Below are 13,395 nucleotides of genomic sequence, written 5' to 3'. Positions count from 1 at the left end.
AGTTAAGAGTGGGATGGGTAATTGAGAAAACAAAAAATGGGGGGAGCCCAAGCACTTGGCATTCTTCAAATGACAACTTACTAAAAAAAGAACTTAAGGCTCCATTAAATACTTTTAAAAAACTATTCTGTTTGCATAAATTAAAAAGAAAAACCCAACACTGTATCTCATTAGAGAAGAAATATGAGGCAGTTGGCTTTTTAGCCAACACGATCCTGTCCTCTAATGTGTGGTTTCACAGGTGAGAAAGCAAGCCTAGACACTTTCACAGACAATCACATATGCAGCATAGTTAAGACCACAACTCAGTCTCCTTGACATACAATTCAGTGTTCTTGAAGCTTCAATGAGGACAAGCTACCTATTACACTATTACCTATTACACATATCATTGTATCAAATGTCTTCCCTCTGTCAAGATCAGAAGCTGCCTAGATACATAGCTATTCTGGTTTTTCTGGATTGTTCTTAATCCTATAGAGTAAGGGTTGGCAACTTTGTATCAAAATGACATGAAAGAATTACTGCAACGAATTATCACACTTTGGGTATATATGTATTTTAAGCTATTAGACTAGTCATATTTTTAGAAGACCTGACTTGGAACTTTGTCTATTCTCCTTCTACTAACTCGCTTTCTAGTTACTACTTCCTTCCCCTCACTCATATATATCTAACAGAATATTTAGAATGTGGTCACACGATTTGTTTAGGGTATACTGATGACTTTCTGCATGCTGTTTTAATGAAATATTTAAATTCACATTACCCTAAGCTGCTTCTCTGAACTGAACAAAAGAAGTTTCATTGTCTGCCAGGCATGGTAGCTCACGCCTATAATCCCAGCACTTTGGGAGGCCGAGGCGGGCGGATCAAGAGGTCAGGAGATTAAGACCATCCTGGCCAACACGGTGAAACCCCATCTCTACTAAATACACAAAAAATTAGCCTGGCGAGGTGGCGGGCGCCTGTAGTCCCAGCTACTCAGGAGGCTAAGGCAGGAGAATGTTGTGAACCCGGGAGGCGGAGCTTGCAGTGAGCCAAGATCGTGCCACTGCACTCCAGCCTAGGCAATAGAGCGAGACTCTTGTCTCAAAAAAAAAAAAAAGTTGTTTCATCATCTTTGGGGCTGGGGGGGAGCAGGGTTAGCATCTTTTTCAGCAGAATTCAAAAACATTTATTTCAGCTTCAGTATATATTTTAAAACTTACTATTCCCTATATAACCTCAGTGTGAAATTCTGCCTTTTTATACTGTAATTACAGAATATCCAAGTCAAGTTGTGTTTCTGCTTTACTATTTAAAATGGAACACATACTTCCTACTTTTATCTCCATACCATCAATAAAGTGAAATCCTTCAGAATGGGATAAAAGATATGCATAGACTTTGGACAATATAAAACTATGACATGCAACAGCTAAAAGAGAAACAAAAGATTAAAGATAGCTGCTAAGAGTGATTAACCACCCTCTCTCCCAAGCACAAAGAGAAAAATATAAACACATATAAACAAGTAAGTTTAAGAGATGTTACTTTTCAACCAGTTCTCCAAACTAAAACAGGAAGCTGCATGTGATACTAGACAGCTAGAGTACTGCATTGTAACATGATAAGAGAACAAAATGCTAAAAAAAAAAAAAAAAAAAAAAAGAGTTCAACATCAAGAGAAATTTTCCTAAAAGTTCGTATAAATAAAATTGAGATGCTAGCGTCAATTTAAAAAACTCACTACATGATTGCTGGTTAGTTTTAGAATTTGATATTAAAATCTGAAGTAATTATTGCAGTGCTTTTAAAGTAATTAATGGACACGTAAAATATAGTTAGGCAGTATAAACATTGATTGGAAAAAAAGGTTAAATAGTACTTTACCAACAAACATTTCATGAGTAGGTGTCCTAGTAGTGAAAGTGGATACATCTGAAGAAATGGAAAGGTGAACATCACCACTACTTTTTGTGAGGAAAGGATTTAAGCTTGGAATGGCATCATCAACAGCATCTACAGTAGCAGAGAAAGGATCTGTGCAGTCCAAATGTATTACAGCAAAACGAAGAAAGGAAGTAAATTAATTAGTATTATAATTAGTCAAAAGATGAAAAGTGAAAAATAGTAGCTATATTATTGTTAATTCATCTTAAATATCTAAATTATCGAAAACAAAAAATATCTAATTATCAAGATGGAAGAATTGCATTTAACATATTTTAAAATTAATCCTTAGAAAAAAATCATTTTATTTGTTAACACCAGAAAGCCAACAGTGAGGTAGTTAAAAAAGAGAATAATAACCAAGATATTTCTATAAAGAGCCACCCATCCCGCACCAATCTTCCCTGTCCTAGGTGAGTGTGTTGGTCGCAGTGGTATAGCTGTGTTTACCTGAATAATTGATATCGACAAGAGGTATGTGTGTCGTGAGTAAACTTTCAAAGAAAAAAGAGGGTAATGACAAATTAAGGGTAAGAAGCTGTTTCTGGCATATGCAGATAATATATTCAAAATAAAAAATAAAGATGAAGAAAAAAATCTAAGCATGGGGGAAAAGAATTTTAGATAATTAAGAACAGAGATGAAAGAATGCCCACTTAATAGATTGGCAACAGCTTTGAATGTCTATCTAAGAGCTTTAGTCTTTAAATGATTTGCTAAAGGAACAACAAAAGTGTTGTTTCCCTACTAGAATGATATCAAACATGTACCATTATCAAATACTTTATCTAATGTTATTCTAGAATCAGATAAATATTATACTGATACCTTATTCAAGATAATTATCATTCTAATGACTGAAATCTATTTTTCTTTACTTCTCAAGATTTAAAAAGTTAACTAAATGGGGAAAAAAAAAATAAAAAGCAGCAAAAATATTATATTTTTTTCTTTGTAACATAATTAAAAATAAGCGGATACTCCTGTAATTCTAAACAGTAGAATCTTTCTTGTCTGTTCTAGTTTAGTTCTTGACCTTCACTAAAATATACTGGGGTACCTTCACACTACTAGGTACTGTATTTTACTCTCAAGATTGTATTATTGCACATTAAGAAGGCAACACTGGCCTAAGGACTAGCTCATTTACTATGATATAGACACATTTCCTTTAAAGTCAAAAACTTCAAGGCAAGCATTCTGCAAGCTCAAATACAACTGTTTGAAAAAGGAAAAAAAAAAATCAAGAAAATACTCAGGTTATGATTTTTAAAATAACACATCTTTTCAATACAACTTTTTCTGTAACATAAGAACTTTTCTATAATAGTATTCTTATGGAACACCAATTCACACTAAAAAAAATAAAGTCCTACAAATCTATTAAAATATACTGATTATGCTATTCAAACGCGAAATCTTTCCCATCATTCCACTCCCCAATAAATGGAACACTGGGAAAAAAGAATCAGAAAACAATAATTAAGAAATAAAAAGTAGAAAATAGTTACAAGAAGTTGTAGGGGGGTGCAGTGGGTTTTTTTTGTTTTGTTCTTTTTGAGAGTGGGTCTTGCTCTGTTGCCCAGGCAGACTGCAGTGGTACAATCATGGCTCACTGTAACCTCAAACTCCTGGGCTCAAGTGATCCTCCCACCTCAGCCTCCCGAGTAGCTGAGACTACAGGCACGTGCCACCGTGACTGGCTAATTTTTGTAGAGATGCTATAATACCAATGCTAGTCTTGAACCCCTGTCTGGACTCAAGCGATCCTCCTGCCTTGGCCTCCCAAAGTGGTGGGATTACAGGCATGAGCCACCACGGACAGTGGTTTTTAGTACTAAAAATATATATGTATTTTTAGCTAATATATATACTGATGGTCACTCTAGCTTCTTCTTGCATAAGAAAGCATTAAGCTTAAAGTTGGCCAGTTAGGCCGAAAGTTCTGATTTTTTTTTTTTTTTTTTTTTTTTTGAGATGGAGTCTCGCTGTGTCATCCAGGCTGGAGTGCAATGACGTGATCTCGGCTCATTGCAACCTCTGGCTCATTGCAACTTCCGCCTCTTGGGTTCAAGCAATTCTCCTGCCTCAGCCTCCCGAGTAGCTGGGATTACAGGCGCGTGCCACCACGCTCAGTTCATTTTTCTATTTTTAGTAGAGACGGGGTTTCACCATGTTGGCCAGGCTGGCCTCGAACTCCTGACCTCAGGTGATCCACCCACTTTGGCCTCCCAAAGTGCTGGCATTATAGGCATGAGCCACCACACACAGCCAAATGTTCTGTTTTTAAATACATGATATTAATAGCTGCATAGAATTTTAAAAGTACATTGTATTTTGTCAAGTAAAATACCTGTTTTTCATGCAAAAAAAAAGCCATGAAATAAGTCATTTTTTAAAAAAAACACACACTATTTCTGTAACAGAGCCATTGGTTTATGAGAATACACATGTTCAAGAAAGGTTACCAGTTATCCGCTGTTCTAATGACAGATAGGTTTTATCTAGCACCTAATTTCCCTAGCACCTAATTTCAATCACTTCCTATTACGTGAAACACCTTAGAGAAGAATATTCAGAAATATGTGCAAATGTATTCATAATTAGATCAATCGGATAAGGAAAACCAGTTCCTAACCTACTTGACAAAATATTACAGGTAATCTACAAGATGTTAATTATGGACATTACACTATAATAATAAAAACCAATTCATTAAGGTGTAATAATAACGCTCCAGCTATTTCAAGTTAATCTATTAAACTGGCAATTCTAAATCCCTTAAAGTTTTTTTTTTTTTTTTTTCCTTTAGATAGAGTCTTGCTCCATCGCCCAGGTCGGAGTGCAATGGCACAATCATGGCTTACTGAAGCCTCGAACTTTCTGTGCTCAAGCAATCCCCCCACTTCAGCCCTCTGAGTAGCTGGGACCACAAGTGTATGGCACCATGCCTGGCTAATTTTCTCTTTTTTTTTGTAGAAGCAAGGTCTCGCCATGTTGCCCAGGCTGGTCTCAAACTCCTGGGCTCAAGCAATCGTCTGTCTCAGCTCCCAAAGTGCTGGGATTACAAGTGTGAGCCACTGCACCCAGTTTAAAATTTTTAAATACAGTCCATTATTTTTTTCATTATTCATTCAAGTTTATTTTTTTGAGACAGAGGTTCGCTCTGTTGCCCAGGCTGGAATGCAAGGGCATGACCTTGGCTCACTGCAACCTCCACCTCTCAGGTTCAAGTGACTCTAGTGTCTCAGCTTCCCGAGTATCTGGGATTACAGGTGCACACCACCACACCTAGCTAATTTTTATATTTTTAGTAGAGACGGGGTATCACCATGTTGGCCAGGCTGGTCTCAAATTCCTGACCTCAAGTGATCCACCCACCTCGATCTCCCAAAGTGCTGGGATTACAGGCATGAGCCAACACACCTGGCCCAAAAGTTTAATTCTATGCTACACTAGAGTCATTAAAAAAAATCCAAAAAAAGTTAAAACAAAGACTAAAATGGCACCACAGTCATACAAGGACTTAGCCTTTAAGTCCTAAACAACTGATACCTACATTCACACACAGTAAACTAATTTTTTTTAAAACATTGTTTGGTAAAGACAAGGTCTTGCTATGTTGCCCAGGCTGGTCTCGAACTCCTGGGCTCACGTAATCCTCCTGCCTTGGTCTCCTACAGTATTGCAATTACAGGTATGAGCCACTGCACCTGCCCAGGTAATCAAATTTTTTCATCAAGTGTTTTGTGTTTCATGCCAGCTAAAAGTAAAGCAAATTACACTTCAGAATGGATTCTATTACACCTAAACTAAAATCTGAAATCTTGCTTCAAATACTCAATGGTGTACCAAGCTGATAATATTGCGTATTTTTAGATATAAAAACTCAAAAGTTTGCTATAATACAAAATGTTCAGGGTGATGAAAACCTAGGTCTCCTCAGGTATTAGTATTCAATACCCACTGCTTGTTTAGACTCCACAACATTTTTTGAAAAAGTCAAGGCTCATTAACAATACAATGAGGGCAACAAGAGAGCTTCTGTTCTCTCATTTTCATTCTACCAAAAGGTGGAATCTTAAATGTCTTTCATATACACATACAAACTTTTCTTCCCTTTATCTCTACCTTATCACTAATCTATCTATGACCAGGAATGCACATCATTTCTGTGGTGTTTATAAGAACTACATTAAATACTAGGTCTATTATTGGCATTCATTTTTAGCTAATAAAAGCCAATAAAAGAATAGAACAAGATTTGGGGATTATGAAAAAATCATACCTTTGTTTTGTCATATACTGTAAGAGCAGCATTATATGTAAACTGTTACATATTTAAGTGTTCATCTAAATAGTTAACTTCAAAATACCCTAAGCATTTAATGTTATGATCTAAGCTTTTCATATATGAGATTTCTTTTCTTTTGAGACAAGAGTCTCACTCTGTCGCACAGGCTAGAGTGTGGTGGCACAAATCTCGGCTCACTGCAATCTCCGCCTCCCGGGTTCAAGTGATTCTCACGCCTCAGCCTCCCGAGAAGTGGAGATTACAGATGTGCACCACCAAACCTGGCTAATTTTTGTATTTTTAGTAGAGACAGGCTTTTGCCATGTTGGTGAGTCTGGTCTGGAACTCCTGTCCTCGTGTGATCTGCCCGCCTTGGCTTCCCAAAGTACTGGGATTACAGGTGTGAGCCACCGCACCTGGCCATATATGAGATTTCTTTATTTCAGTCTAACTTTGTTTAGTCAAACTTTAATTTTAAAAATTAAAAAAATATGTATCAATATGATTGTCCTGGATATGAATACTGACTCGAATTAGAACATTCTTGGCTTAAAATACTCCTCAGCATCATGCGGAAGTCAAAACCTTGGTTATCACCAACTCAGAAGCCAAATATCCTTATATCAAAGTCAAGACAGCATTTAATTCTGATTAAACTATGGGACTTAATATGGGGGAAATTTTTACAGAAATAGCACACAAAGCAAAATAAACTAAAATAGAAAAGTAAAACATGATTAAATGTATTCCAATATATTGCAGTCTGTCACATAGAGACTTTGATGGAATGATGTCTTCTAACAGGCCACAGAACAATTCTTACAGATTGAAATTACTGAGAATTGTTCTCCCACCGTAACAGTCTATCTGCTTTCACATGTGACTTTAACAATTTCAAGTAGAAACTTCAACTTGTCATTTTTACTTGTACATGGTGTCCAGACAAAACAATTAGGAATTGCAGTTCAGCTTCTTTAAAATGTTAAATATATTTTTATTTGGCCTTCTGTAATATTTTTAATCTATTTAGAAAAACAACTCAGCCTTAGTTTTAAAAAGACTACTCCATTTTTTAAAAAAGGAAATAAGCTGAAACTGCTTAAATGATCATGTTAATTCTACTAACCTTTTCTAAAGCAATTCACAGTAAGGCAGAAAATAATTAAGAATTCAAAACTCAGAACATACCATCAGGGTATCAAGAAACTCCTTTCTAAATCTTAATTTGCTATCTACAGTTCATTCTGAAATAATTCTAAAATACTTAACAATTAATATCTTGTCATTTTTAGGAATTACTCTCAGATCTTAAGATTTAGCTAAATTAAACTAGCCTTCAAAGTCAACTAGTTTTTGAAATCAAGTTCAGGCTCACAAAACTAGCCTGAAATCTAGTATTTTAGGGTTTCACTATCTGCTCTGTGCCCCACCTTGACACCAAAAGAACTTGTCCAGAAGAGAAAGCGCCCACTTATTCAACTAACGTTTACAAACTACCTGTCAGAACAAAATATTTTAAAATCTGCCTTCACAGAGCTTACTTTCTAGGATATAGTTCCTTAAAAAAATTTTTTTAAATGTTCTTAAATTCAAATCATTAAAATAAAATGAAAAAAGCTTTGTTTATATACTGTAAAAACTCATTAGAATAATTTATCTTGCTATGAGAGATAAGCCTATCACTTCAGAAATGCTTAAGGGCAGCAAACATACCTATTGGCACAAGGGGAAAATTCTTTGACTAGCAAAATCTTTCAGGTCTTAATTTAAAAAACATTTAAAACATTTAAGTTTTGACCACACAGCTGGTCAAGACAATCCTGGTCACAACATAGTTCCTGTGTGATAATACCATCTGAGTTTTATTAGAACTTTATCATATACTTAACACAAAGATAAGTTATTTCCCCAAAAGTTAAAACAAAAATTCTACACCAAAATCAAAATAACCACTATGCATTTTCTGGTTATGAAATAAAAATTCAACATTAAAAGAATAATCTCATACCTAAAAATACACTTGGTCCTTCCTCTTACATTTATCTTTATTAAATGTCATTTCATAAATTATTTGAACATAAATTCCTAAATTATTTATAATAAATGAACATACCTTCAAGGGATAAAACTGCTTCACTACCATTTTAATATTTATCAAGTTCTCATGTATCAAGTGTAATAAAAAACTACAAATAAGTAAAACACCACAGAATAAGAAGAGATGCATGTAAAATCTAAAATAGAATTAATCAATGCTTACCTCCCCATGTACTTGCTACCTGAGAAGCAGTTGACATAGGATGTACAGATGGGTGAAAAGTTGGCTGCTGCAAATCAAGCAGATCATTGGGCAGCTTTGATGTGCTAGAAAGATATTTTGGAAACGTGTTTTATTTACTAGAAAAACTTTCTACTTTAGTGTCACCTTCTCTGCCCACCGCAGATAAAAACATTAAAAACAAGGAAGAAAAGTCTCATTAATATAAATCTCAAAAGAGGAACAGTTTCTTCATATAATAGCATATTTCTAAGGAGGCTTGGAAAAATAATCTAATATCATATCTTAAGTTTATACAGGATTCAAAGAACAGTAGCTCTTCGGAAAAGGATAAATGTCTTCCCCCGGAAAAAAACTAATTTCCTTATTAAAATGAACCTAAACAATAAGATTCTAAAATACAAAATATCATAGCAATTTTAATATTTTTAAAATTCTTTTAATATTCACAGAACTTGAATCACATTTGCAATACACTACAAAGTAAAATACTCCTTAACCTCACTTCTAGTGCCTCAGTATCCCAATTACGTATCAATGATACAGGGAAAAAATTTTACATGCATTTATGAATAGAGCCACCCCATTATACAACACACTATTTACATGATATATTTCTTTCTTCTTGTTTTTGAGACAAGAGTCTCGCTCTGTCGCCCAGGATGGAGTACAGCGGCACGATCTTGGCTCACTCACTGTAACCTCCGCCTCCCGGGTTCAACTGATTCTCCTGTCTTAGACTTCCGAGCAGCTGGGACTACAGGTGCGCAGCACCACACCCGGCTAATTTTTGTATTTTTATAGAGACGGGGTTTCACCATGTTGGCCAGGCTGGTCTCAAACTCTTGACCTCAGGTGATCTGCCCACCTCGGCCTCCCACAGTGCTGGGATTACAGGCGTGAGCCACTGCACTCAGCCTATTTTTTTTTTTTTTTTTGAGACAAGTGTCTCACTCTGTTGTCCAGGCTGGAGTGCAGTGATGCAATCTTGGCTCAATGCAACCTCCACCTCCTGGGTTCCAGTGATTTGCATGCCTTAGCCTCCCAAGTAGCTGGGATTACAGGCGCATGCCACCATGCCTGGCTAATTTTTGTCCTTTAGTAGAGACAGGGTTTCACCACATTGCCCAGGTTGGCCTCAAACTCCTGACCTCAGATGATCCACCCACCTCAGCCTCCCAGCGTGCTGGGATTACAGGCATGAGCCACCATGCCTGGCTTACATGATATATTTCTGACCTCAAGACTTCTATGTGATTTTAATGAACAACTCAAAACATGACCCTAGAGTATCTAAAAATTCAAACACAATACAGATAATTTTTTTTAAGGGGTCTGGAGGCTGGGTGCAGTGGCTGATGCCTGTAATCCCAGCACTTTGGGAGGCCGAGGTGTGTGGACTGCTTGAGTCCAAAAGTTCAAGATCAGCTTGGGTAAAATGGCAAAAAAAAAAAACGAAAAATAGCTGGGCATCGTGGAGTGCGCCTGTAGCCCCAGCTACTCAGGAAGCTAAGACGGGGGAACGCTCGAGCCCAGGAGGTTGAGGCTGCAATGAGCCATAACTGTGCCACTGCACTCCAGCCTGGGTAACAGAGTAAGACACTGTCTCAAAAGAGAGAGAGAATAAGAGAGAGACAGGCAAAGAGACGGGGTCTTGCTATGTTGCCCAGGCTAGCATTGTACTGCTGCGCTCAGGCCTTCCTCCTGCCTCAACCACCTGAGTAGCTGCGACAACAGGCACATGCCACTACACCCAGCTCCTAATTTTTAACTTATATATTCTCCAAAATAGAATGTTTTTCTTTTTAAATGGATATACAACAATTGTACATATTTATGGGATACATATGATATTGTGATACATGCATACCATGTAATTATCAGGACATCTATCACAACTCAAACATTCATCATTTCTCTGTGTTGAGAACATTCTAAATCTTCTAGCTACTTTGACATAGATAACACAATTATTATTACTAACTAGTAATTCTACTGTGCTATCAAACACTAGAACTTATTCCTTCTAACTGTATCTTTATAAAAAAGTTTTGAAGACATGTCTTTTAGATGTAAAACAGTTGTGTAGATAGTAGATATAAATGCATTTAGTGCTTTGGGGAACATATAGAATATACAGTAAGAATTCTATAAATGGGCTGTAAGATTTGCCCTTAATTACTATTAAAAAGGTGAACATTTTTAGTACGTGAGATAAAACAGTGAAATTAGTTCTTTATCCAATAATTTGTTTCAGCCTCAAACACTGAACATTCTTTTCTTTTCACTTATCTCTCCTAGGACAGACTTCTTTTCAAGGTCTCCATGTTGAGAACTTGCCCCTTAATGGGGTCAATGTTACTTAACTGGGGATTAAAGAAGGTACCATACATGAGCAAACAAATCATAAAGCTGAAAGGAAAAAGAGAACTAAATTCAGCAAACACCTACTAAGATTTTAGGGAGCAGGTAGCAACTGAGAATGCACACAGCAAGCATTTCACATACTAAAACATACAATGAGCTTTTAGGCTCAGCTATTAGGAGTCAGTAGGCAGGAAGACGAACTTTCAAGGGTGAGTTAATAAAATAAACAGCAACAACAAAGTGAAAGGAAAAAACTCACCACTCTCTATGGAACATTTAACATGTGCTAATAACGCACTGTGCTAATAACAGCTAGTCATCTGGGAGCATCTTAGAAACAAAAATTCTCGGGCCCCAAGTCCCACCTATTGAATCAGAACTCCAGGATTGGGACTCAGATATCTGTAGTTTAATAAACTCTCCAAATGTTTCTGATGTTAAAGTTGAGAACCACAATCTCACTTGAAAACAAGTTCTCAAAAAAAGTTAAGAACTAAAAGAGCCAGGATTCAAACCAGAATCTGACTTTTAAACTACTTTAAGCCACTCTGAGGTAAAAGACAAAACAGGTTTAGAAAATGTCAATTATTTTACTTTACCCCACAATATTATATTTCCATGTTAAGTAGCTTAAATTAGACAACAAGATTATTAAAGTTAGTGTGGTAGGCTTCAATACCAAGAAACCTGGCAACTAAACTGTCACTATGTTCCAGATTACAGAGTTTAAAACCAGGAAACAGATATGACAGATGTTTAATATCCAATGAAATGATATTTTAAAATATACATCATACCCATATGTCTAAGAGCTATAAAGGGTCTTGAACCATTAGATGTCTCATAAATGTGTTTAATCATAATTTTTACACAATAAAAAGTTTGCCCAGAGATAATAGCTATATTCCTATTAGCATAAATCAGTGATTTAACTATATTTCATTTCCTAAATAAGTAAAATATAAACTCTCACCACTTTATCTTTAGGTATTATACCAATATCACCATTTATCGTCACCTCTTTGTGTGAATAGATTATAAAAGTATAAATAAAAGTAAACCTGAAAATTCCTGCAAAATTTCTATTAGAAGTCTTTGAACCTACGTATTCAAAGGTAACCTTAACTTCTACTCCTACCTGTTAGAAGAACTAGGGGTAGAAAATATGTCAATGGCTGGTGCAGTCATTATCCCTCCTGCTGAGGTGGATACAGGAGAGGCTGCAGTTGTTAAGGAGGTATGAGGTTTCTTTGCAAGTTCTTTTAGGCGCTGTTCCTGTTAAGAAAGGGAACTACCATAAGGATTCCAGAAACTAGATTTGTTTGTACAACCTCTGAAAAAAGCATTTTCTAATTTGTTCTGATAGCAGATACTCTGTTTTACCTAATTCTATGTCACGATGAAAAGTCAGACTGAGTTTCAGCCCGTTAACACTATACATTTAAGACTCTGTGCAGAGGCCCCATTTACCTAATGAACACCTGTACTCATTTTTCCAAATATGGAGAATGCACAAACTTACCTTTAAAGCTTTCAAACGTGCCTGTTCTTCCTCTAATGCTGCCTGCTTTTCCCTTTCATCCACTTTGGTCAGAGATAGACCAGTGCTTGCCAGGGAAGACACTGCATTGGAAAGTGTAGTTGCCCTAGGATAATTGAACAGAGATAATTTGGCTTTTTGCTAAACACTTCACATTACACCCAGGTCAGGAAATGGTCTGGCAACCTTGCCATGGATAGGCACTATAATTATAAACTTAACTTCTGGATTCAAATCCAGTACTTCAGATGAAATATTTCACCCAGTGATCTACGGGATTAGAGCAATTAGAAAAATCTTGACTTACATATACACTCACTGCTTTTAGAGTAAATGTTTGACTTTGGAAAGGGTTCACAAGAGAGTGGGGCACATTGCCTCTTCCAAGCCCCAAGAGAGGAAACCAATGCAATTGGGAAAGAGCCCACATACTCCCACAAAATCCCTGATGGGAAAAAGTGTTGACCTTATCACAGTGAAAACCCTCTGCTAATTTACAGCCTACGTTTTGGCAGTGCCACAGAACACCAAAACATGCATACCAGTAATACGTAACAGAGGCCTAGGTATGTTTCACCTATAACAACATCCCCAGAGGACTTCAGGTTCCTTCAAAAGAAGACTGGTTTCAATCTAGTCACCAGGTCATCTGGCATCTTTCTATGTGCTGCCCTTTTGCCAAACTAGAATTTCCTTTTTAATACACACATACAATGTATCATCTTTTACTGACAAGCCACCTCCTTTCCCTTTTATCAAAAAAGTATCCACATTGTAAACCTCAACATTAACTTTCCAAATGTTAACTCTAGGCTAAGTAAAACAAGTGGTAAAGAATTCTAACCTGAAGAACTACCTTGAGCTTTATTTTCCTTTTACCACACACTAATCATCATTAGTTTCTACTCTAAGCACGTAAAGTGGTAAAAACTCTTTTAAATTTTACATAAAATTAGTATTATAAATAAGCCAATAAAAAGG

The 13,395-nt window shown here is 36.3% G+C and overlaps 1 protein-coding gene across 22 annotated transcripts in view; it reads right to left on the bottom strand.

Annotated features, from left to right (window-relative positions):
- PICALM (phosphatidylinositol binding clathrin assembly protein) overlaps positions 1-13,395 on the bottom strand; it is a 111,697-nt gene that overhangs the window by 31,139 nt on the left and 67,163 nt on the right. For 10 of the 22 annotated variants that reach the window (XM_009187053.1, XM_003910506.3, XM_009187062.3 and 7 more), the window contains 4 exons: positions 12,397-12,520; positions 12,013-12,149; positions 8,490-8,593; positions 1,876-2,025 (listed from right to left, as the gene is read on the bottom strand). In XM_009187053.1, the coding sequence (XP_009185317.1) occupies positions 1,876-2,025; positions 8,490-8,593; positions 12,013-12,149; positions 12,397-12,520 (515 nt within the window). The remainder of the gene's footprint in view (positions 1-1,875; positions 2,026-8,489; positions 8,594-12,012; positions 12,150-12,396; positions 12,521-13,395) is intronic. The other 12 variants (XM_003910505.3, XM_009187066.3, XM_009187069.3 and 9 more) reach the window with 2 other exon arrangements.

Source organism: Papio anubis, chromosome 12 (genome assembly GCF_008728515.1).
Source record: "Papio anubis isolate 15944 chromosome 12, Panubis1.0, whole genome shotgun sequence".
NCBI classification, from domain to species: domain Eukaryota; kingdom Metazoa; phylum Chordata; class Mammalia; order Primates; family Cercopithecidae; genus Papio; species Papio anubis.
Note: the sequence above shows the minus strand (reverse complement) of the source record. Positions and strands in the feature narration are given on the sequence as shown.